This window comes from Excalfactoria chinensis, chromosome 1, assembly GCF_039878825.1.
Source record: "Excalfactoria chinensis isolate bCotChi1 chromosome 1, bCotChi1.hap2, whole genome shotgun sequence".
In the NCBI taxonomy this organism is placed as follows: Eukaryota; Metazoa; Chordata; class Aves; order Galliformes; family Phasianidae; genus Excalfactoria; species Excalfactoria chinensis.
The window spans coordinates 31,352,532-31,379,408 of NC_092825.1; the positions used below are offsets into that span (position 1 = coordinate 31,352,532).

Sequence of the window (26,877 nt, forward strand, 5' to 3'; positions counted from 1 at the left end):
ATGGAAAAACAGAGAAGTAGAGAGGGGGGAACAAAAAAAGGCATGCTTTTGCCCAGCTAAATCTAGCTGCATTTCTTTCAGTTAACTTCGTTTTTTCTTTTCATTTCAGAAGAATTATGAAATGGTGCTGCTGTCCAAAAATACTGAACTAGGGCTTGACATATGTACCACCCACAACGTTACATTTGGACTCAGGACCAACATTTTGAAAAACCAGGCCAAATCGCACCAGGAGCCAAAAGAGATGTCAGAACAGAAGAACTGGGACTGACATGATGTTACTCACATGCAAACTGGAATCTGCTTTAAATACACACACAAAACAAACAAGCAAACAGACAAACATCAGAAGCTGGCAAATACCAAAGACAATCTACCAAATAATTTTTTCAGTACCTGCAGTCATTAGTAGTGCTTTAAATATCTGTTAAGTAGGAGACTACCAAAGCTATACGCACATTGCTGGGCTGGAGCTTAAAACACGTCACCTTCCAAATACAGATTTCAGTGCCAAAATCCTAGAGAATTTCTTGCATTAAGCCTTCTCCTGTTCTTAAGATTAGTTTTCTGAAAGCAGGCACAAATTCATGAGTAGAAATGTATGAGTAGAAGATACAAATATACAAATAAAAGTTTTTGGTGACTAAAGAATCCACATTGTGTTCTCTTTTACAGCATATTGTACAAGTCTGCTGTTCACGAAAGGGCACTGCATCAGCATCCCTGGGCACAAAAGCTGGTAGAGAAAACACAATCTGTGCTGACCAAAAAGGCTCAGTTCTGTGAATGAGATGAGAATCCAGACTCCATGCCCACCGTGTGCCCTGCTTTTCCACAGCATTTGGCTTTAGAACACTTGCTCATTTTTCACATCTCAACTAGTGACACCTGATATTTAGGGAGGAACAGCAAAAAGAATCGCTATCAAAAGGCTTTAGCTTGAAGCACAAAGCAAAACCCACTTGTGGCAAGCACAAAGGAAAAGCACTACAGCATGAGAAATGTCTTAGTTTATATTGAATACAAGGATGAAGATTCTCCTTAGAGACATGTTTGTAGACGAGGTGTATTTCTAGCACTTTCTCTACTAACCTGTAAAAAAGAAAAGACGCACCAAACAAAAAACACAACAAAGCCTCTCCAGCAAACTAAACAACCTTCCGTCCTCCTGGTCCGTGTCACCCAAGGTCAAGCCTTCTTGGCCATAGCAATAGAAAAGGAGAGTTTTATCCTTGAGCAACACACAGTTTGATAGAAACAGGTGCTTCCCTCCTGCCCTGCCCGCCCCACAGTCCCAGCAAGGAATAAGCAGATAGAAAATACCTTTGGATAACAGAGCTTAAACCACCACGCGCAAAATGAAACCTTTGTGCTGTCTATCGAACTACACACAAAGTTTTCCAAAGGCAGAAGTGATACGTAGCACGGGTTAGGCACAGAGCCACGGAAAATTATGCAATTTATGTCTCAGTGAAACCATAATTTTTTAAAACATCCCTACGCATGTGCTTTTGCAGAGTCAGGATCTTTAAATCCAGAGAGCACTGTCTGATACTAAGTACCCTCTGGATATGTTAGCTTTAATGTTTCAATGCCTCAGTGTCTTTCCCCTATTACTCATCTGACATACAGTTTAATGAGGCAAAACAACAATATACAAATACAATAAAAGCACACAAACTTTAGTAATGTTTGTTAAGAGAAATGATGATGGCAAGCCCAGGTGGATTAAAGAAGACAGATGCACATGCATATATGCACAAGTTGTTCTTAGGGAAACATCTATTCTACATCGAGATACTCTAATAGGTTTTCATTCAGGTAAAGAGGGAAAAATACAAGTTTAAAAATACTTTTTCCTCACAAAAGGCAGGAATGCCTTCTTCTAAAACTGAAACTGTACTACGTTTTAATTTTGCAAATTCCAACTCTGTTTACACATACATCAATTACAAACAAACAGACAAAACAGTTTAAAATTGCTGTGTGGCTTCCACATAGATATGATTTCCAGCTTGGTCAACACAGACTGGCACTTGAACTCTGAACCTCCAGGGAGCCAGCGCTGTGCTGTACAATCAGTTGTAAGGCAGAGTCTGGACTGTGTTGGATCGGACACGTCCCCAGGTACCAGGTATTTCTGTGGATATAATTCCTAAGCAAAGCAAACTCCACCATCTTGGCCAGCCTGCTCTAAAGACTCAAGCATTGGCATTTTCTCTCAGACACTACTCTGAGCATGGCTGATTTTTTTAATCCATTTACCTCTAACAGAGCACTAACAGAAAGCAGTGGAGGAAAAGCTGAAGAGAGGGTGAGCAAGGACCTGGAGAGGTCCTTGTCCATAAAACAGTACATCAAGAAAAACCATAACTGAGAATAATTTATAAGCTTCTTAATCTTTTTGTACTCAGGAGGAGGGACAAAACAAATGTACCACAGGCACATTTACTCACTGTTTGCAACTGGCAGAGCTTCCATCACTTTTGAGCACCTAAACCTGTGTGCAGGCACTGCAGTTGCACATCAAAGGGGTTTGTGTTCTGCAACATCTTCACTGGGTCAAGGCCTTTTGCACAGTGATTTCGCTAACTTAAGCACTTCTTAAAATTTACTTCATCTCTTCTAAAAAGACAAACAGGAAGGTTTGTCAGCAACTTACCCTGAAGACAGAGGGGTAAGGGAAGTGGGCTGTCAACACCTTATAGGCTGAATGCACTGTGATGGACAGAAGAATCGTTTGTAAATTCACATTTTGCTGTGCTTCTTGCTAAAAGGATGTGGTGAAGCAGATGGGAGGAAGACTGCCTGTTCACCCGCAGTATCTGCTCCACACTGGCCAGCTGGGATCCTCTGGAAAGGGAGGAGATCGCTGATAAGGAGGGATCGTGCAGTAAAGATCCCTGTAGCACTGGATGGGGCAGACAAAAAAAAACAAAGCAAGCAGAGACCTTGCAATCCCAGCAGCAATAGTGGAAACTGGGAGCAAGGGGCATCTTCTCAACTGAGAGCAGAGACTTAAGTCCATCCTGGGCAGCAATGTAAAGGAGCAGAATTTCCTGAAGGCCCAGAAGAGGTCATATGGAATGTGTGCAGCTCAGGAAGCCAGAGAAAGTGTCCAGATTAGAAAGAAGAAATGGGGGGAAAATACTTCACCTAAGCCAGGATGAAGGTTTTGGTTTTCAGACTGAAGATTATTTCAGTTTAGTTTCTGTCTGATGAAACAGATTCCACAGACTGGGATCCTTGTAGGGACCGATCTTGGTGCACGGCTTCCAGAAGATGCTCCTGCAGGACACGACTCGGACCAGCCACTTTCTTACCAGGCTCACTTGGCCCCAGAGAGGCTGTTTCCAAAGAGGTTTACCCCAGCCTTACTTTCCTCCTTTGTTGCAGAACAATTATTTTTTGTTTTTGCTTTCTCCAGTCCCAAAGACTCTGGCTCAGCTCCTGTGGCAAGTGCGCACTTGGGGAAACTGGAGCCATTCATCACTGCCAGGAGATATGCTGTACGCAGCAGGTCAGCTCCCACCTCCCGCTGCTCCTGCAGCGAGGGCTGCAAATCTTAAAAAGATGCATAACATGCACATTGCAAACAGCCATTCATCATCGAGAAGCCATGCCCCAGACACCCCGGCACAGCCCAGCAAGCTGCTCTGGCTGTGTACACTGAGCTGCACCCGGCTGCCTCGCAACCAGAGGAGCACGAGGACAACAAGCCAGGCGAGCGGCTGCGGATCGCCGCTTGTGCTGCAAAGGTGACATCCTCGCTCTCCACTCTCTAGAAAGGCTTAATGCTGCTAAGGTGGCCCATAATCATTAAATTATGAAAATGTAAGTTGCTGGGAGGAAATTAATACCAGGCATGACTTGGGAAAAGGCTGCTTTCTTGTGAAGTAATTATGAAATTAAAATTTGATCTCTCCCTGGTGATTGCACAAAGGATACGGTTGAGGTCTCAAGCACAACAATACAGGCAGGGTTTCAGCAGAAGAAGCGCAGAAGGTTTCACTAGACAAAAAAGCTCAATTAAAAAATGGGGCAGGGAGGATGACTTTTTGTAAATTACATGAATTTGGCTAAAAGGCGTAATCAAGCGGGTTATGGCACAGGGTCCGCAGACTTCCAATTACTTTTTACAAGTTGGATTCAAGCTGTTAGGAAATGCAGCTTATCTGAATAAGACTAATAATGCTAAGCTAATTAGACCCACAGGCATTAGCCAGCAGATAAATTCAGGCAAAAAGAGGGACAGTGTCACTTTAAATACTGCCTTGGGATCGGAGGAAAAGCTAATGAGGAGTGTCAGTTGGGGCTGTTTTATTAGGTGGCTCTCCAGAGGATACAGCTCGAGGTTTCTGTAGCAGGGCTTCTGTGCTTGATTCAATAAATCAATTTATATTAAATGGGGGTGCAGCGCGGGCGTCTGCTTCATAAAGCTCTCTGTGGCATTTCTCAATCTGCTTATGCACTGCTCAGCCAGGCTACCTGAGCGCGCTGTCAAAGGACATGGAGCGGAGCAGTAACGAATAAGACAGCAGCCACACTGGCAATACTTGTTCAATTGGGCTTGCGCATTACCAAGCAAAACATGTACATTGGCTCTCACCGTGGTACTCTGGATCCCCAATAAGTGATTAATGAGACACTGGTTTTTGTGAGCTGGAGACCGAACCGCAGACTGCAAAGCAGGCTGTGCAATGAAAGCAAAAGGCATCCATCTCAAACAATATAAAATGGCTTGAAAAGTGAAGTTGCTTTTTCAATCAGATGTTCGGAGGCTGAAAGACATTCCCTGTTGGAAAAGAAAAGGGCGAGCACAGAATAGGCTGGCGGCTTGCCAGGAAGTGGCCAATATTGACTCTAGAATAAAATAGGTTTTGCTCAGCGCTAGCCCTAGGGCACCAGCCTCTGCCTTGGAATCAATCACACGCATAGCGCATCCCCAGGTCACGTACCGTGACAAAACACCACCAGAATGGTGCTAGTAGTGCCCTGCAGGTACCATCAATGAGCACGCTCAGGTGCAACGCAGGGCCCTCCAGCTTGCTGTGCTCTGGGGCTCCAGCCCCAACGGCATGGCTGAGGCTGCGCTGGGTCGAACCGCTCTGTATGGGTCCAGTATGACTGTGTGCAGTCCTGGAGGGCAAAGGAAGTCGGGAACATGTCAGGACTGAAAACTGATTTTTTTGCCTGGGCTCTTTCGCTGCTGAAATTTATTGAGTCGAAAAGCTAGAGCTTTGATCTGAAAACAAGCATTTAACAAACCCTGCTTTAATGCAAACATGAGAAAGGCCACTGTTTACGTTCTGAGGAGAAGCAAGAAGTTAATTTTGAAACCACAATGGCTGATGCCAGTGGGAAGTGCCTTCTGGATACCTCTGGTTAAACACAAGGCTGTAAGGATGCACGAGGCTGACAGGGCACGCTGGATAAAACATCCCCATGTGCCTGTGTGCCATAAGGGGCACGGCAAGCCAGAACAGCACCAAGCAGGTTTGGAGACAGTGTCTGAGATGCATTCGGTGCAAAGCAGAATTGTTCTCCCTGATTTAGCCACATGTAAAGAAAAGCCTGCCAACCATGTCTTAAATGCTAAATAATAGAAGGAGACAGAAAACACTCACTGTGTGCAGTCCTTAAAAGGAGCACAGTTCTCACCAGGCATGCCTCTTCCCCATTTATTTCTACCTCTTTTAGCATTGGCAGCACTTTGCTCTTGTAGCCAGAGTCCTCTCTGAAGCTCCTGTTGCCAGGACATGTCCATGTCACCAGAAGTACCCTTTCTGATTCAAGCTTAACCTCGGCCAGCCGCGGTCTGCAAACCCCAGACCAGAGATCCAGCTGTGAAAGACTGTTAGTAACACAGATGTCTGCCAGCAAATTACAGCTCGAGACAGCTTGGAGGCTTGTTCAGCAGGAGACACAGCTCTTAAGATGCTTTGCCAGCTACGGAACGCTTTCTGCAACGGCTGCTCCATCATAATGTGAGGGGGGTGAGAGTGCAGGAGGAGCAGCTCGTGACCAGCTTCAACCTAGATGGGATTCATTTCATATACATTTAATGCAGCAGATTTCTTGTCCCACTGCAGAGAAGGGAGAAAAGGCAAGGGGCGAGAGAGAAATAGAGGCAGAAGAAAAATGTCAGTGTCAGGGCAGTTACAGGCAGCCTGGACTAGCAATGTAGCATGCATTGCTGGATCAGTGGTTGTCCTAATGCTGCAGGGAAACTTGGCAGCTCTACTACCACTGTGGGCAGCTGAGACAAAGACAGTGTGGAAACTTCACAGGAAAAAAAAAAAAAAAGGGAAAAAATGAAAAGAAAAAAAAAAGAAAGGCCAAATGCATTATGACAGACCCAAAGACAATAACTTTCTGTAATCCAAATGAGCTGGGCAAGCCAATCCATTGTTGAGAATCTGAAAGGCTCCAGTGCACAAGAGAAGGGTGAAAAAAAAAATAAATAAATTAAAAATCATACAGCTTCTAATAGAAAACACAGAAAATGTCCTGAATTTTAAAGTAAAACAGTTCATTTTCTTGAGGAAACACCAGAGAGGAGTTTTACACCCTCCCACTAAAGGAGGCAGTAAGTGTAAGGCTGTTTCTTCCTGACATCACCTGCACCTCTCTTCGGGTACATGCAAATGTTAACACACAGTGAAATCACCGACCAAAAAAAGATTCAGACAATTGATCTGCATCTTAAGTGATAAAGGTTTGGCAACACTTTAGCATACCAGGCTTTGGCTGGCCAAAGCACCATCTGACGTTTTCTAGAAAAGAAATGTATATGCTAATTTATTTTCCATGATAGATATTGTCCTTAGAAACAAATGGAGAACAGATATGTCCCTGGCTGCCATGTCCTCATGCATCAATTAATTTGAAGGGCTGGAAGGGGGAGAAAACAGGAGCAAGACTCTTGAGGAGGAAAAGAATCACTGAAATGTCAGCCACCTCCGACCATCACCTCTGAGAGGCCATCAGGTGGAAATCTCACACCTTGTCCACAACCTCAGCCATGAAGAGTGACCCAGATTTTGGATAAATAGAAGCAGATTGCATTCCCTCAGCTTAAGAGATGACTGCATATAATTCGATGGAAAACAAGACTTCCTCAGGCAAGCACCCTGAGAAAAGAAATAAATCCTTATTTAAAGAGACTCTGACTTCGATAAATGCCACAACAACAGAGCAGTTCCCTCACCATTTCATTGTCCTGAAGCAAACAAAGAAAGAGGCAACATGTACACTAGCTGTGGGGTACAGAACAGCTAAGAGATTCAGATTCTTTGACTCAGGACAAAAATACAGCCCCCATTTTCCACTTCCAGCTAGAAGTCAAAAGGAACAGCAGGGAAAGGTAATATCATCACAGTCTCCACATGCATTTGCTTGGCACAAGCCACCCCTTTCTGGGAAAACACTGAGGTAAATTCAGACTTCAATTTTCATGTCACAATTTTTGTATTTGTTCCAGAACAACTACTTACAGCTAAGCATATTTGTGATAAACCAGTGGTAATCTTTGCACTGACCACATTAGAATCCGTAACCGGATCAATGTGTGTCCCACACTTCAGGAAATTCAGAGAAATCAGCAGGAAAATCAACTCATTTCTCCCCCCTGCCATATGCTAGAGTTAACAGAGTTCACACACCAGTACTGAAACACAATACATCAAAACAAATCTGCAATCAGTTTAGACTTTTCCAATATCTTATACTTGCTATTCTACATTTAAAACATGTTCCTTCCTATTTATTTCTCTTCTAAAGCCAACCTAGCTATGCAATAACCATTTTGAATAAGGTGAAGTGCTATGCGCAGATTCACAAGCAAGGAACAAACCAATATGCAGACTTATCCCTTTGTTTAATTTTTAACCATTCCAACATTGTATGCACCCAGCATCCTGCTAGTGATTTTTACTGCAAAAAAACCCTGCTGTAAGTAGAACACTCACTGTGGTTTTTGAAAGAGCTCTCGCATGCATTTGGAACCTCTACTTTCAAAAAGCAGTTATTTTTCCCACTTCATCCTTTTCTTGGTATTTATCAACACCTAATTTGATCACTATGATGCCCTTTGGTGTAAATCATTTAATCCTTCACAGTTTCTCACAGCCCTTTTTTGTTTATTAATAGAAGAGCTGCATCACCTGCAAATACTGCAACTTCACTCATTCTAACTGGATTTCCTTTCCAGACTTCAAACCAACCAGGGAAAAGCCGAACAACTCCTATGAACCTGGGGAAACTCTATCTTTCAACCAGTTAAATAACTCTGCTTCTGCCCTCCTATTGGAGATTCTTACATACCACCCCACAACATTTGTTGTGTGATTTGGCTTCCTCCCTGCCCCATCTCAAAGTTGCATCTCACATCTTGAAAAATCTCTTGGAAGTCTACATGAAAGCCATTCTTTTGTGATGCTTCATAGATCAATGTGCTTAATAAGAAAAATCTCCCTTTGCAGAAACTGGGAGGGAGTCTTTCAAATATTTTACTGTTCAACCTCAGTTGGGCCAATGTTCTCATTTTGTTCCTATTCTTTCGCTCATGCCTGTAGCCTTTTCAAAATGTGCAGCCATTATTTTCAGGAAAGGATTGCATATTTCTACTATCAGCTGCTCGAGTTGAGGGACAATTATGAGTATTCCCAGATTAATATGTTCTGTACAGTACAAACACTTCAGATTATATTAACAAACTTCGGTTATTACTGAGCCATTAAAATATCATTGTATTTATTGTCTACAAAGCATGGGACAATCAAAAGCATGCAGAGTTGTAGATGTACTTGTGCATGCAAGTCTCCAAATCTACAAGAGCTCCGGCTTTTTTGCCCTCTCCATCCCTTCCTTTCCTCAATGAACATTTTCTTAGGATGCTGAAACACAAACAGCAGAGAAGCAAAAGCCACCTGTATATATATATATATAAGACATTTGCCTTTATATGTCACACACACAGTACTCAATGACAAGGAATTGGACTTCTCTGAGTGAGAGTCACTTGAGAAGGATCCTCTTGAACTGACACAAAACAATGAAGATGTTGACAGAGACAAAGAAAGAATCATCAGGTTTGTCTAATGACAAAAAACTCATCACTCTTTCTGTTTTCACCTCATCAAGTCAACGCTGTTCATTTTAATCTTTCATTTTAGGATGACTATAACCTTTATTGATATAGACCCTCAAGGGTTACCCAAATGAGGTGCCAGCTGCAGTGGAGCATGGGAAGCAGCTCTTTCCTTCTGCAAGCATTGCATGCAAAGGGATGGTCACTCACTTATTCAGATTCTTTACGTTGTTACTTGCAAGACAGGAAAATTGTTTATCTGTCTTTCAGGAATACTCCTGACATACCTACCCTTTTGAGTGTTTTCTCTGCTTTGAGTGCTCATGTGCTAAAATGATCTGTGGTCTGGGATGTGGAGGGAAGTCAACTCATTTTAAATGCTAATTTCTGAAATAAAAATACATCTGAAAGATGAAAATATCTTTCTTTATGATACAAAGGTGTACACCACCACTTTGATGCAGTTTACTCACAGATGCATACAAAGCAGGCATATGCTGGGGAAAAGGCTGACCTCTTGCTGAGAAGAGCACATCCTTACCAGCCAGTCATGTTGAAGTCACGGTAGAGCATCCTCTTTCCAACTTCCTTGCGCTGCACCCTCCGTGGAAACTCTAAATGTGTGAACTCATTTCCCAGCAAGTGGGGCTGCATATAAGCCTGTGGGTAAAAACCAAGCCACAGATACCACATGAAGATTATAAAACATTATCTATTTTTATTGAGGCAGCACTACTATCCCTTCTCACTCCCTTCCCACACACTTTTTATTTTTTCTTTTCCTTTTTCCTCCTTTTCAAACGAGTAAGACAACAAGATTTGCTACAGCAAGGTGCACATATACCAGTTCCCACAGTACCTGGAGCCTGCTAGTGGTCTGACATGGAGCACCCCTCTCTCCCTCAGAACCTTTCATTCCTTCTCACCCATTTTCAACATTTGTGATCTCTAAAGTACTCTTCATCCACTGACCTTGAAGGAGTCTGCAGGGTTTCATAAAGCAGAACATCTCCTTTTGCAGGCTGATGACTCAAAAGAAGGGAACAGTCAAAGAACAAAGAGCATGTAAAGACTTGGAGGGGGTACATGTGTGGAGAAGAGCTCAAGTTGGCTGCACCAAGCCCAAGGCTCGACTGCATCACAGCTGACTGTGCTTGAGAACACCACGAGGCAGCTTCAGTTTTGTCCACTGCACACTTTGTACACAGATCACCTGACAGGACATCCTTAGATGTACCATATTTGTTCTTCCTTTGGAAATAAACTTCACTTGTTTTTCTTTAATAAATGCATAAACAATCCTTTCCCCCCATCGAAAGTCACACTGTGATATTTTCTGAAGATACAGACAAATTGGCTAGGGAACAAAAAGAGTTGCACTTCTTAACCTTTCTGCTGATATCTCTTTTTCCTTATCCAGCCAGTTAAGGCAATAACGTCTGTCTTATCTTCTGCAGCAGCTGCCGTCAGGGCAGATCAAATGAGCTGGCTTTAGTCGCTGGGTTTGTCATAAATCTAGTGCTCATCAAAGGTGAGCAGCAGGAAGCAGTGGAAGCCCTTATTGATCTACCTGGCAGCTATCATACAGATAGTTCACAATAAAATATTTCCTGCATTTAAGGGCTGAACCTGCTCCCACTCAATTTAACAGGAGTTGGATCAAGCTCAGTACATCACAGTGCTAACTGTCGATCAGCCTGTCCCTGCTCCCTTTGCCAGGCATCCTTTCACAAAACACCTCCGAGCTCAGCTGAGACAGGGCTGGAGGAGATGCTCTGTGCAGCTGACAAGATTGGACTCTGCTTTCAAGAGGCAGCTTTTAACCACACAAGTACAATCTTGACATTGTGATCCCTTCCTGAAATGGGAGCTCCATCAGATTCACTCTGCACAGTTCAGGGAATTACATTTTTCCTCCTGCAATCTACAGGCATCCAAGGTTCCCTTCTGCACCTAAACTTCTGTGGCCATCTAATTGGATTGCTGCTACTTGATACAGAAATGTCTGAGGAGCAGAACTGACTTCTGAGTGGCCAAGCAGTGTCAGACAAGATGAGGCTTTCCATACTTCCACAACTAAGGAGTCTTTATATAAAAATACATGTAAAGTTGTATTTATTCTTGCTCAAGTTGCAAAGAAGTTGCAACATCCCAAATGCTTTCTATATTCTACACATTGCTTTTTTTTTTTTTTTTTTTTTTTTTTGTCTTATCTGTTCTTCCTGGTCTATGATTTTATAAACTCATCTATTTAGAAAGTGCAATTCACTTCACTTTTGAAGATAAATAGCCTGTCTTGATTAAATCATTATAAAGTATTTCTAGGTATAGAATAGTGTTACCTATCTAGGAACAAGGAAGACTTACTGGAAGCAAAAACCCCCAAGACATGAAATGAAAATGGAGATATTTAACTCTTAGATTATGAGATCACTTATTAGGCTGGATCATGGGTTCAGAAGAAATAAACTTACAGGCTTTTAGCATTTTTCCTCTTGAAAACAAGAATTTCCTTTATTGAAAAGGGAAAGCAATTGGGAGAGACTGCATTTCATAAAGATTTACTCAGATGGAAAGTCTGAGGTCACAAGTGAAATAAGATTAATAAAGCTGGCAGAGTTACCACAGGACTGCTAATGTTCAAATAAGATTTCTCTTCCGCAGCCAAGCCTCAATGCTTGATTTACAATCTAGGGATCTTAACTTGATTCTAATATTTTTGGCATCACTGGAACAGGGGGAAAAGAGCAATTTGGAAGCTTCTGGTGCCGTGAGCTGAATTCTTATGTGAAGAATTTTTTTTTTCTTTTTATTCTTTTCCTTTTTTTTTGGAGGTGGTATTTTTTTTCATTTTAAAAAACAGCTATTCTTGATGCTTCGTTGTAATTCTACAGAGAAAAGAGCACAGCTATGATGTTCAGTTGAGCTTGTTGAGAACTATTCTCCATTTAGTACAAGGCAGGGTTCTTCTCCCTTTCCACCCCTCTACCAAACTACTCTGAACCAAAGAATAAATAAAAGCACCTCATCAAAAATCTACGGCTCTCTCAAGTATCTACACACACACTGAGAAATCCCTTGAATGGATTAAAAAAAACCCCATAAGCACAAGCTAAGCACCAGAATTTCAGCTGTGATGAGGCACCACATTTTAATTTTTCATTTGTTTAGTCACGATCTGTAAGAACCTCAGATTAGAAACATCATTCAGAGAACTTAAAATGTAATAAAAACAGTGACTATCAAACACTTTCTGTATCCTTATGAGGCATGTTCAGATGACATTGTTATTCTGTGTTATGAAACAGTAATATTTTCCATCATTTTTCTTTCAGAAGCTGCTACAGTTTTTTTGGCACAAATTTGGCATGGTTTGTATCATACGTTTGGTACTCAGCCATTTTATGGTGTATTTTGTGGCTGGATGTATTACATTCAACACTAGCTGTATTAAATGGAGTCTGTTCAGGGAAATATTAGTCACGTTTCTTTCAAAAGGCCATTTACTTCCTGCTGTGTTTCCCAGTGTTCAGCAAAGCAAATACGAAATTAAGATAAACCCAGACTTACGCACTACTGTGCTCGTTAATTAGGTGGCAGGGAACATCGTGCATACCTTATTGTACCTTGCAAGTGTCTTTCCTCCACTCTGTTCCCTCATCTGCTGATGTCCTGTTCAGCTCCTCCAGAGCTGCTGTGGCAACTAGCATTTCTGCTATACTGCTTGGTATTTCTGTACATGCTTTCCCACATATCAGTCATACCTTACAATAGTATTTTTACTGTATCATGTCATCTTCTCCAAGAGGATATTTTACTACCTGAGAACACCTCTCACAACAGCACGTACTGCACTATGCATCCAGGAGTTCTCTAAATTACTCGGTTGTCACCATATGGCCAGGTTCACATTTAAGCCAAATGGAGATAACTAAAGGAGGTGGTGGTAGAAGAAAGGAAGGAAGTAGGAGATGAATCCATCTCTGGACTGGTCCTCCAAAAGGTGGAGAACAATCCTTACAAAAGGACAGGACCTTTTTTACCACAGCATCATGCAGTGTAACAGATGGTCAAAGCGGTGCTACGCTGCATGAATTGTTATGAGAATTAAGTCACATCTGACTTGCAACTTAAGGACTAAACTGACATTTGGGATATCTAGGTTCACCATCTCCTCCTGTTCCCCTGTCACTCAACCCTCACCTGGACAATGAAATAAGAACAAGCTCTCTTTGAACTAGTGCCTGTCCAGTCTCTTTGTTCATGTGTTGCCATCCATGGAGCACCTACATTTTCTGAGGAAATAAGTAACAAAATCTATACAATTTACTACTGCAGGTTACACTGTCATGACTGAAATTAAGAGTCTCCTCAGAAGACTGAAGAAAAACTGTCCCTTGAAATATTTGCCCACACAACTGCCACACATGCCAGGGCAGTTCCCAGTCAATGATGTATTGGGTTCTCCCTTAGGATACACTGATACAGGAAGTCGTTACTTTACTAGATTAGGCAATGTATAAGATATCCTGCCAGAATGCTGAATAGAAAAGAAAGAAACCAAAATTCAAAACCAAAGGAGATTTGTAAAAGAGTGCTAATGGAGGCGAAACAGTGTGGGCCCTGACCTGCTTTGGGAAGCCAAAGAGTTAAGTGGATACTTCTGTAAGGCCTACAAGCCTTCAAGGATCTCTTTAAGGAGAGCCCTCGGACTGAAGGACTGCCTTTCTTTGCAACATCTTTACAACCCCCCCTAGTGCAAGGTCTGTTCCCACCTCGCCCACATTCATGTAGCCTGACTGAAGACTGAGGGAGGCCCTGTGGAGCTGTGTAATGTCCAGAATGACGGGTTAGTCAATTTGTTCTTTTGAAGGTGCCATGACCGAGGCCTGGAGGTCACTCTTGGATACATAGCAATAACTGCATTAAAATATGAGCTAAGTATAGAAAGCATTTGTTTTTCGCCTTATTTTTCAACCAGTGATATTTGGAATGCAGCTGTATCTAAGACAGGGCTGGAGGACTTCATGCAATAAATTTTACGTGGCCTAAACAGGTCCTTTTCCTGCAGATTTCTTTATATATGGAAGGTAAGGCCCTGAAGGCAGAGCATAAATGCAGAAGACACTAGTTAACCTAAACTAACTTCCTGTGTGGCCAAGGTAATCAACAGCCTCTAAAGGCAGATGAAGGCTTCCCCACTCTGACTATACTAAAAGAATCTTCACAGGTAGCCAATACTCAGTAACCTGCCTGCTGTAAATTCACACCCTCCATTTGCCTTTGCAACAGTTTCTCAGCACAGACAGCCCCGAGCTGAAACATCACCTCTGCATGTACCAGGTGAAATATTTATGCTAAAATGATTAACTGTCTTTCTTTCTATCTTTCAAGAAGAACAGTACAATATGTTTGGAACATGGAAACTTAACTTCAGCTGCAAGTAAGAAAATAAACCCAAAGCAAGTAAGTTTCAGACAGGAACAACAAAAGATATGCATAAAGCAGAAAGACAGAAGAATCAGGGGACAGTTTAAGGTGATGAGTAATTTGGGATCTAATTGACAGGGCTGATGCAAGAATGGAGTGTCATATCACTTCAGAGTGTAATGTTTATATCAGTCTTATATTGTAAAGAATTCAGTTGTTGTTGAGTTTTTGGTTTTTATTTTTTTTAATGCTAAAGAAAAAATGTTACTTATGAAATGTTATACTTGAAATTATCTCTAATTTTGTTTCACGCTCTTGCTGTCTTGCATGTATTTTCTTTGAACATGATACCCACAGCCCTGGTATTTTTGTTACATACTGAAACAAAATAAACAAACAAAGGTAAAGAAATTTCCAAAAGGAACAGAAGAAATGCTTTTCAGACCAGCTCCTGTTTTCAAATACAAGCCCGAAAGGACATCAAAAGAGAAAAAGATCCCTTGTAGGCAATGTTTTATCTCGTATTTCCTACAGAAGCACAAGACTTCCTAGATACAGAAGATACCTTTCCATTTTAAAGGCAAACAAATTATTTTAAATGTAACGGCAGTGTAAATATTTATTAGGCCTCTTTTCCATTTGGTTCTCTGAATATGAATACTCCTAAAGTAGCGTTTCCTCTGAAATTTTCAGCTTCAAGCCAGCGAACCTGACTAAAAATCAAATGTGATGGTTGTGGAAACATTTGCATTTCCTTTAAAATGCTCCACCACCACCCCTTCAACCACTGGCATTTTACTTAGTTTCAAACTACAACTCTTAAGTTAGACTAAAGAAAACAGATCCATGAAGGGAATGCCTCCAGCCTTGGCCTGTCCATCCTGCTTCAGAAAATGCAAATAGTGACACTGTCTTGTCTTATTCCTGAATTTACAGGGGAAAAAAATGCAGGAGATCAGAGGAAGCAGAAAATAAATCTCTCAGATGCATTAAGAATAGCCTTTTGATGAACGGCCAATCAACTCCAACCAACTGATCTGAAAATCAGTGAAAAACCTGAAAAACAGCATAGCCATTTGCATAAAAAAATAACATCATGCATTTATGTTTCTTGGGCAGCTTATTGGCCAGCATGACTTGATGTAAAACGCATCCCGTATCTTTTTGAGTATTTATCCTATCACAGCTGTATGGCTGTTGCTACAGTAAATAAGTCTTTCTTCACCTACCCTATGCTGCAGCTACTAACACTCACTCAGATCACCCCTAGGATGGACATCTTTTCTCCAGGCTAGCTCTACTGGCATGCTATTACAGCAAACAAATAAAGCCCAACAATATTGTTCACATGTGTGCAAAGAGCACTCTTCTGTACTTTATACTGTCACAGAGTAAACACTGGGATGTACTGAAATACCTCTGTGGCTTGTTAGCTGTGTGTCTGAGCTCTCATTATCCAGCACCAATAAGCTGCTGAAGGTCAGCAGCTGAACAAGGTACATAAGCACAGACACATGAACCAATGGCCTCTACAAAAGAGGTAATACTCCTTTCATCTGTATTTGCGTTGTCAGGCTTTTCTGCACATTTGCTGATGGCTAAAACACATACATACATGCATAATCAGTCACTGGTGTTCAGCACGTATGTGGTCCTCCACTGAGCCACAGTAACTCAACCACGTGGGTTTGAAACTCAGACGTTCCTGGGCAATGCTCATCAGCAGCAGTGCCTGATTTGGTTCTCCAGTCTCTTACCAGATACTGAAGTCTCTGGCGTTCAGTCTCTGGAGTGAATTCTGAAGACATTGGAATGACTTCACCATTTCGGATTATTATAGCCCTGCAGGAGTAATAAAGCATTGTTAGTAGAGGGGAAAAATGTAAAAACACCCAGAAAACCAGGGGTACTGTCAGACACTTATTCTCTTTGGAGTCATAGTAAAATAAAGCAATTTCTTTTCTACTGAAGTTATCAACAGACAGGATAACAATTCCTGCTGTGCATCCTTTATGCTGGATAACAAAGTATATTTGTATATGCCAAATTCATTTCAGAGCACAAAAAAACATCCAAGCAACAAAGGCAAGTGTTATTTCAGCTGATGTCTGCTGGGCATCCTTATTAGTGAAATGTAGACACCCAGAGGAGATGCTGCAGAATCAGTGACTGCAGAACTACTCTTTGCAGGCTTTAATCCCAGCTGGGGCTGACACTGTCTATACTGCTGGCTTCAAGTGACTAAAGCAGGCTCTTTCCAATTATTGATTGGTCATATGTCATGTCAGAACATTTCTTTTCCAACAGCAAATGGAAATGGCAAAGAAAATCCTGTTTAACACAAATTCAACTAGCTACCTGCCAGAAGCAGACAGGTAATGGAATGACTATAGATCAGGAGGGAGATTTCACATGCACTTCTGCAAATGGCAGAGAAGAAATGTTCTCCAGCACCTGTCTGTTGCCTCTTAAAGTGCTCCGTTGCCTGTAAAATATGGTTTGATCCTTCCCTGGTGTAATTTCCCTGCATGAAACACAGTTAAGAGGGGTAAAATTTATACAGTGTTCCTACTGCATTTATTGGTCGTGTATTAACTCACAAAATCATATTACTTTATTATTTGCACAGCTTTGTAAGCATAGTAATGCCTGGTGCTTTTGAACAGCTGGATGAACATCCCAAAGATCTTAATACTGATTTGGAGCTGTTTCTCAACCATCAGTTGATTAGTTCACTGTTCGGGTAATAGCAGCAAACCAAGCCACCTCTCCTCATGAATTTGCACAGAATTTAGCATAGATACAGCAAGTAACTGGCACTTGTATTTCGGTTTCTACACGTTTTTTCTTATTACCTTTCTGCGATCTTTTAGTCTCATTTACATGCAAGCTTTCAATAACTTGATCAATTTGCTGGTATTGCTTTTATGCCAGGTATTCTGATGGCACTACAATGCATCCAAGGATTATGCTATGCATACAAATACTGAAAACTAAAGCTGTAAAGTCAAAATGCAGCCCTGACACAAACCAGCTCTGCAAACTCAGTGGCACTGTGTAACTGTGTAACTGCCCAAGTGTTTAGGATATAATATCAGACTAACACAGTCTCTGAATGATCATCTAATATCGCTAGCATGCAAATAGAAGGAGCATTAGTGCAGAGGAAAGGAATGTCTCACACTTCTGAGATTCACGTGGTAAAGAAGAAACAGGTTCAGGTCTGAGCAGCCCTAGTAGAAGTGGAATTGATTTAACTGCTTAGTGCGTTAAGCTAATTTTTTAATTATCCCTCTGCTTCCTCTTTAATCACCATTTCATGAGAAATCTGTATTTTAAAGACCACTGAAGTCTGGGGTTCACCTTTTTCTTTGTGTACACTGACATACTTACTATATACGTTGATAGCTATCATTCTCACGTCTGTGGGTAGAATTGGGCCCTGAGGGACTAACATCATATAAAAAGCAATTCAGAGGCGAGTGGGTCAACCTTTCAAGGCTCAACTTATTTTCGCTAGAAATTGCAGCCACCTGGGATGAGAAGTACAACCCAGCACAAAAAAAAAAAAGCCTTTGCGGGGGTGGGGAGAAAACAAGGCAGTGATGTTAATAGCTCATTAGACAGAGCCTCGGTTTTATGTTTTTCATTAATGTTTTCAGCAGTTAGACTTGATTCAACTCAAAAGTTACATCTGTTCATAAGAGTCAAATGATTTGATCTGAGGAGTTAAACAGCTCTAGATATTAGCAGCGGGAGGGATGTAGATGTACATATACAGGTCAGTGGTATGAATTCATCTCTGCTGGGCTTGTTATCCTGTTAGCAGTCTCGTTAGCTTTCCACACCAGCTGCTTAGTAGTTTCATGACAGTAAGGGATATTTCTGACTGTATATATGACAGAAATGGACATATTTGTTGGCAGACTCACTAGAGACGCCAGGCATGAAAGCCCGGCCCAGGAGCTGCCACACTTGGTGGGGTTTTTGTGATTTAAGAGGTGCCGTATCAATCCCTAGTTGGACTCAGAGACTGAACTGCCCTTTCAGTGACCTGGCAACGACAGAGCTGGAGCAGCAAAGCTGTCAAGCATGGTCTGAAGGCTTTTCCCAAGGAGCAGTCTCCAGAGCCCTGCACCACTACTTGCTCCCACTGAGACAGAGCCTGGTGCAGGGAACAGCCCAGCAGCTGCTTTCCAGCAGCCTCTCTATACGGTTTGGCAGGACAATTCATTTTAGCTTTACACTTCCTAATGGACTAACAAGCAACATCACATTACGTGAGTGTTGTTGCTTCTGCCACACATGAAAGATGTATGCACATAATGAAATAGTGCTCTGAAAGCATTTAACTCCCTGCGCATTGTGGAAGTACGAGCATATTATTTTTTACCAGAATAAAGCCACCCTATTAAACTGTCAGAAACAGCTACATAGGAAGCCAGAAAACTTGGAGAGATGCAGTGCTCAGGGAGCATCGGACTGCCATGTTTAATGGTGACATTTTAATTTCAACCACAGTAGTGAAACACATTACAGTACGGCCACAGGGCAAGCCTGCCAAAGGAAGCTGCGTGATTCATGTTTGTACGGAACAAGTATGTCAACAACCAACCAAACATTTTTTGATGACAAGGTTACTTCAGAGCCACACCAACCGTTAGTTTACATCAGCGGTGAAGAAGTAATAAAAAAAGCACAAAAGTTGGTCATTTTTTATTATTATTATTTATATCTATCTATCTATCATTTTTTTGCAGGAGAGAAGGTCTGGAGTCACAGACCTGCAGCCTTGGGTGCGCTGCCATCCAAGCTGTGTGGCTCTGATGCCTTCTCCATGTAGCACCATATCAGGGTAAGCATAAACAGTGTTCATAATGGCACCCATGCCCTGAAGGCTTACGTCATGTACTTTTTGACCCCTTCTGAAAACAAACTAAGAATTTCACTATGTATGTCCCCTCCCCTCTTTTGGATCTAGCTTCTCAACCATCCCGTACAGGGTGCCCACCCACACAAACTGCAGGGCTGCACTTGCATTTCACAGACACGTGTACACTGCACAAAAGAAAGTACATTCACCAGCGTGGAGCTTGTGAATATTCACAGGAAACAGGAATTCACTGAAAAATATCCCCAAAACACAACCAAAGTAGTAGAAAGCGGACAGAACAAAATCTGATTTTCTCTTTTCTGGCCATCTCACTTTGAGGATTTAGCAAATCTCTGCCCTGAACAACCACATGTGGAGCAAGTGATGCGCTGATCTTTCCATGTGTGAGATGGGGCTGGCAGTCACAGTGCAGCCTGCAGCAGGCTACATCCACCAAGTCATATACAAATGAAAAGAAACACGAGCTCAAAAGGCTGCACGCAAATCTACACAAAATACTGCATCTACCTTTTAGATTGATATAACTTCAGAGACCACGGTGTACAATGAAGAGATCTTTTAAGTATTTCAGCACTCACACAGAACTTTTAAGTATTTGTTGATTTTCTATATTGATATTTGATACTTTAAAGCAATATCTGGTACTTGAGTAAACATCCTCTTTTAAAATACTGGTAAATGAAGCAACTAAAGGGTAAAAATCTCTCCGTGCATTGCAGTGGTGCTCTCACACTCAAGATGTAGCAACAACACACTGGCCTAGGGAAAATATCAATACATCAATTACTTTTGCATTTTTAATATGGATAAAACAGCCACCCCTCCCTAAAGGAGCAGGGCTGCTTTTCTTCTTTTTTGCTTTCTTTCTTTTGTAGAGAACACAATCAGCGGAGAATTGCACAGCACCCTTTCTGAGTTTCTTAAGAGAAACAAACAGAGGGAAATTCATGCATTTCAGAGGAAGCTATTGTTAGTTACTCTCATTTAATCATACAGAGAAAGAAACACTTTAGTGAAGAAGGTCAAAAGTGTAATTTCACTGCTGTGAAGGGTCTATTGGGATTCTGGTGTTCAAAACAAAGAGGCATCTCCTACTGTTAGGAGTATTCAGGGGACACCCTGATTCCATTACACACTTTTCCAGCCAAAAATGATTTGAAACGCAACATTAAACTGCACATTCCTACAACAGAGAATAAAAATCTGGTAAAGGTGACAAAGAGAGCCCATTTGGAAAACCCTTTTTGACAGCGTATATCAATTCCAAGCCACAGGGAGGATGTATCCACTTTGTCAAAAGGTGTTAAGCGTTGTGGATTTGGTACAGATGAAGCAGCAGTGTCTGGCCTGTCTGAGGAGGTATTAGAAATGTGTCAATGGAAAAGAAAGAGGGATTAAACTGACAGAAAGAATAAGGCAGGGTTTTATTGCATTCAAAGGAGGAACCAAGCAGTATATTTTAATTAGGTGTGTCACAAAATAACCAAGAGGAAAAAAAAATAGCAAATCCTAGAAATATGCAATTGGTCTAGATGAGTACTTGCTTACTATGATTACTAAATGAATATATTTAAAGAAGCAGCCAAGGAAGCACAGTGCTAATGCCTAGTGTTTTTAAAGCCACCTAAGTTCCATTTATTTACATTTTCCTAATTGCTATGAAATGAAATAAGAAGATTCCAAATAATGCTCACCTCATCTGTAAATTAACCAAGTAAATTAAGTAAATTAAGTTCCTCTGGAACTTAACCATTATGATCAACCATTATGATTACTGATGAGTTTTAATACTTTCAGCCCTGGCACCTTGGTTTCACTTATTGCTAACTGGATTACTCTTCTTAATCCCATGCAGACTCATTTCTCAACGTTTATTTAGAAACCAGATGAACAAACACCTCACTGCATTGGCAATAATCACGGAACTACAGTGAAAAGCCTTTAAGTGATTTCCTTAATTTTATGAATTAAGTCAGGCTGGGGATAGTAAAACAAACCATTACGTAGTGTTTAGCTGGCATTAAAACAGGTCCCAGTGATGACATATCCATCACCATAAAAACTGGAGGTGAGAGCAGCAACCCTCAGCAACACCTATGGCAAAACACACATCTGCCTACCACCTGCAATACTCATGAGAAGGCTCATAAATGTCTGGCTCCTATTTTGCATCTCAACCAAGAAAACAAGCAACAAAATGGAGAGGGCTGAGCCAATTAAAAGGGCCTCTGCCCTCATTTTCCATCTACTGCCACTCAAGAGTCCTGCCACTCTGCTTTATTGGCATTACTCAATGTAAACATCAGGCTGTCCACAAAAATGCATTCAGACTGGACATTTGGAATGAGGGTGGCTGAACTCTGGAACAGGCTTCCTACAGAGGTAGTCAATGTCCCATGACTGTCAATGTACAAAAGACATTTGGATAACGCACACCCTCACTAATATGCTTTCACTTTCAGTTAGCCCACAAGTGGTAATGCAGTTTGACTTGATGATTTTTGCAGATCCCTTCCAACCGAGCTATTCTAAGTACTGGAGCATTTTTCATTCAGTTGAACAAAGCCAACGTGTACATAACTGCACTCTCTGTGTGACAACTCAATCTGGTACTGCAGGAATAACAAGGAACCCTCTCAAGCTTTTGGGGAGGCCTTTTGCAGTCTGCCTTTGCCTTCCAAGCAGCCAACCTGGCCACCTTTGGAGCACAACTCCTGGACATAGCTATGCCACAGGACAATGCTGATGTTGGGCTTTCACAGGTAGCAGCCAAAGTATCCAAGGGCTCCTCTTCATCTCCTTGCACTAGTACTGAGTCAGCTATGTTGCATGGCTCCTGTGGGGCTATCGGCATCTCCTCATGCCCTTGCAAGGCACATGGGATGGAGTTATAAAATTTAGTTCCTGAGAGTGGTCTTTCAGAGGCATGGTACCAGCACACCAGCTGTTCCTGTAGAACACTATAGGACTTCATGACAGTGCCAGTTAACCCAGTCATTCATATTTACATTTCTACTGCTTATTTAGTGATGCCTGTGGAGAAGGCCTCTAGGCAAAATAAGGGTATTGATACACTTTTAAGCCACTATTTTAGTGGTCCGGTTTTACTAAATCATCGCTTTACTTTTAATAAATGACCACAAATGGGCAGGAAGAAGCTATTTCTCAAAGCAAAATAATATACATAGATTTCCATGGAAGTGCTTATTTCTCATTTATATTAGCTGAATCAGTCAGAATCTTCCTTACTGCACGAAGAACAAAGAAAATCTGAATTTTTTAAACAGATCTCACATTCCATCCTGTGTATTCAACTAACAGCTTAGTAAGCAGCAGTCAGTGGCATCTTCCACTCCTGGCAGCCTCCCTCTGCCCCACATACTGCATCCAATAGTGACAGGCACTAGGCCACCATCAATGCTGTTGCTAAACTGCTTCAGTTGTTTCTGTATCACTACTTGCTCCCTTTTTAAATTAAATATAACGCTAAGCCTGCAGGTTGTTAACAGAAGAGAAACCTGGAGAAGACATTGCCCAGTGACTTCCAAGCCCAGGAGCTCCACTTTGCTGTGGTGCAGCTCCATTCCCAGGAGACTCCTTGTACTACTTGAGGCTGTCCTCACATGGATTGCATCTCTGAGCCAGTCTAAGTATGGAGTTGCTATTATTAACAGTGGCTAATTATTAACAGCATTACTAACAGTGTTTCATTTTAGGGCTTATTACACTTTCTTTCTGTACTCCCTCCCCTCACTAATAGGTTACGTGATGGTGTTAGCTACCTGTACGATTGGTTTTTGTAACTTTTACTACTGAAATATACCATGTAGTGCCTCTATATGTTTACTTACAAATGTCCTAACATGTAGCATTTCCTACTCTAGTACCAGTGGTATAAACTCAAAAGCCTATCAACTAAACTAAAACACTGTGTAAGGAATCCTATGTTCTTTCCCATTGCTTTACATCTGAATGCACTGGCCTTCCTAGCCAGCAGCTAGGAAGCCATGACAAGCCAGTCTGCAGTGAGCAGATACTGCTAGAACACAAAAACTGCCAGTGGTTCCAGCCTGCTTACATTGGAGATTTGCTGCCCTCATGGGATTCGTTCCGTACATGATGATTTCAGTATATTCTTCATTTGAAAAACCACTAAGTCCAGGGTTGCAATGATGATACATCACCACATTTCTGCAACACGGCTGAACAACACGCCATCCACTATTTGGGTCATGCCACGAAGATGAACAAAGCAGCACAGTCACATCTTTGTGACCAGCTCTGAGCCACGGGACCGTTATCTCCGGAATCAAAGTCTGTTTCTCTGCTGTCCAGGATATCGCATTCATCTCCAGGACGAGTTACTATGGCAACTAAGCCTGGGCTTAGGGATGAAGGCATCACTGTGCAAGCCAACGCTTACTGTGTCAGTAATACGGCTGGGGTATGGCTAACCACAGAAGGTCAAAGAAGTGCAGATATTTTTCTCTGCTCTTCACTGATTTACCATTGAGGATGTCAGAATGATTTTAGTCCCTGCAGAATCACGTCTACTTTGATTTCAGCTTTTCTGCTTTCTCAGCTCAGCAGCAGAGCCCTTCAATACTAAGGATTTCATGAGATCAAGGTGAGCCTGGGGTGCTCCCTCTAGTTCCCCTCCCACAGCACGTAAGGCAGCTAGAGATGGAAGGTGCACAGCCTGCTTGGCATGCCGTGGCCCTGACCTGTAACACTGGAAGGAAGAATGAATCCCCCATGCTCCCTGTTTGACTAAAAAGGCACAAATTAAAGAGGTAAAATAGAGTTCATAACTGAGCTCAGTGCAGTGCACTGGAACATCTGGATTCTGCTGTACTTGCTTATATCACAGGCTGCCTACATTCAAGATCACAGACTCTTTATGCATCAGTACCAGTGGTTAAAATTATGCTTTAGCATCCTTTACTCATCTTGCCTCACACATTATGAACTCTACAGGTTAAACATGCAACATACATGTGGAGATGCTATTACAGCAGGATTTTTTTCCTTGATTAGCACTCATGTTCACCAATAAAAGAAAGCAACAGGAAAACTACTACTAGCAGTGACTGCAACCAATTTCTTTGTCTGGGTTGGTTAGTTGTCATGGTATATTTCTACCGCTCAAAATGCTGAAAAAATCTATGAGAATTGAAGTTAATAAGATCCATCACTCCTAGAACCTAATAGCAATGAACTGTGGCTTTCTAGTTTGTTAGGAGTATTCAAACAGCAAAACTCCTGTCCTTCCTCATTATCTGAAATGTAAAGACTTCATTGGTAGAAGATATTGTGTGGTTGAGACTGAAGACTTAACTCAACATACCACATGTTGAAACTGTTTGAAATGGCTTTAACACATGCTAGATTGTCATAGACATTGCAAAAGCATACTCCCTTCCAGAAAAAACAAGAGTTTGGAGAAGAGGCAGGACTTGCTTGTCTTCAAAAGTCTACGAACACTGACTGCCAAATTAATCTCTTCTGCCAAGTTAGTGCTGGATACGAGGTGCCAGTGCTTCGGAACTCATCATTCACTAGGTTGTTAGAAAGCATGCTCTTGGAGTGCAATAACTTATTTCTGATTCACCACCTTTGATAAAGTGTTTCCCAAAATGCCTCCAAAAGCTTCACTCGATACAAAATTCTGCAAGGTGATCTGAGGTAGCTGCTGCTCCTGTGAATTCTGTGCTCTTCTCCTTGGAAGGAGTCCAGGTGGTAGAAGGGAAGTAGAAGTGCTTTCGGCAGGCCCTACATGGGAAGACTTCCAAGGAATAGAAGCTGGGCAAGCAGTGAAACAAAACTTGGCTGTATCTTCTGAGTCTGACTAAGATGCCACGCTCCTTTGCAGCATTTTCTGCTAAACAGCAGAATCAGACTTCTCCACCTACCAAACTGCAATTGCTGAAGAAGAATGTATGTGGGAGACTCTCTTGGTCTCTCTTCACTTCATGGCCTCCTGGGCAGAGCAAGCACAGACCTGGAAAGTCTAAGTATATTTTATTTTATTTTTTTTGGCTTTGAGTGATGAGGAATTAATAACCATCTGAAAAAGAAGATGTGCACACAGCTTGGCCAAAATACGGTCTGTAAGTGTCATTCTTGCCTCTGGGGAGGCATTATTTGAAGATTCATAGCAAGAAGAATTTTCAGAAGACAGGGAAGGATCACCATGGATTGTGTGGCTGAAAGTGCATGGCAGATCTACAGTTCCTCTTCTCTCATCTTTAGGGGGAGACAGGAGTAAGAATGTTTCTCCAAATGCTGCAGTTTGAAGCAGCTTAGTAACTGAGTTAGTCTTTCCTCCAGAGACCACTAAGTACAAAACACAATTATTGTTGTTTATGCAGATACAGATGTAAGGAGACAAAAGAGCTTACCCAGACCACATAAAAAATAAAAAAAATAAAAAAAAAATTAAAAAAAAAACAGCCCAAACAAGCAAACAAAAATCCCACACAATTTAGATTAGAAAACAGTTAAGGAAAATTAGAAAATTAAAGTTTCTTAAAAAATACTGTAAACCAAAGACCAAAACAAACCAACTCCATAATTATAATACACTAGAGCATTGCTTGGTTTCCACCCATACAGTGTTTGGGCTTCTGGCTAAAATCGCCCTGTTGGACTGCCTTGAGGAAGAGGTCAGATACCACAAACCACAAAAATGGGTCAGAATCTTCAGTTCTGATTTCTCAAAAATTCTGTTTCAAAGACAGTGCCAGTCAGCAAATACACCGCTGTTCCTATGCCTCTCCCATTTGCTTCATGGCAATACATGATTTCCCAGATTTTTGTCCTTACAGAGAGAACTACTTATGAGATAAGCAGTTAACTAGCACCATGACAAAGTATAAATGTAGTGAAATTCAACACAGGCTGCCAATTCGAACAGAATAGAAACAGTAAACAAAGCAGAATCCAATTTTCAATGCGCAGTTATATTAGACTGCAAGAAATCAGTGTTGTACACACATATGGACAATTGAACTCCAATGACGTTGCTTAACCTGCACTCATGTGAAAGGGCCACAAATACATCCACATAAAGAGCTCCTATTAATTAATAATCCCAAGTGCCTAAGCATGAATTCCACACTTGCAAAAAGGAGTCTATCCTGGACATGAGGATATATCTTCAAGCAGAGGCTGAATATGCCCTGAAAAGAGAAACACATGGGGGCAAAAAGCAAGGAAGCAAAAAATGATATACATAATTTTTGGAAAAAAAAAAGGCTGATGAAGCAAACCAAAAAAGTCAGTGGCCCTGCAAGACTGTGAAGCCTCCAAAACATTAGGCCCCTTTCTCTCATGCTATCTTCTGCCAATAAATCAAGAAAGTCCAAGAACCCACTTGAAGATTTAGCAAGTGTTTCAGGGTCTATGGCAGAGTTAAATCAGCTCGTGATGTTCTGCATCTTACATAAGGATAAAAGCACTG

At 41.6% G+C, this 26,877-nt stretch overlaps 1 protein-coding gene across 1 annotated transcript in view; it reads right to left on the reverse strand.

Annotated features, from left to right (window-relative positions):
- The window catches only part of PPM1H (protein phosphatase, Mg2+/Mn2+ dependent 1H), a 128,534-nt gene that overhangs the window by 22,576 nt on the left and 79,081 nt on the right, over positions 1-26,877 (reverse strand). Inside the window, exons 5-6 of the mRNA XM_072361525.1 lie at positions 16,279-16,363; positions 9,633-9,751 (exon numbers count right to left, since the gene is read on the reverse strand). Coding sequence (XP_072217626.1) covers positions 9,633-9,751; positions 16,279-16,363 — 204 coding nt within the window. The remainder of the gene's footprint in view (positions 1-9,632; positions 9,752-16,278; positions 16,364-26,877) is intronic.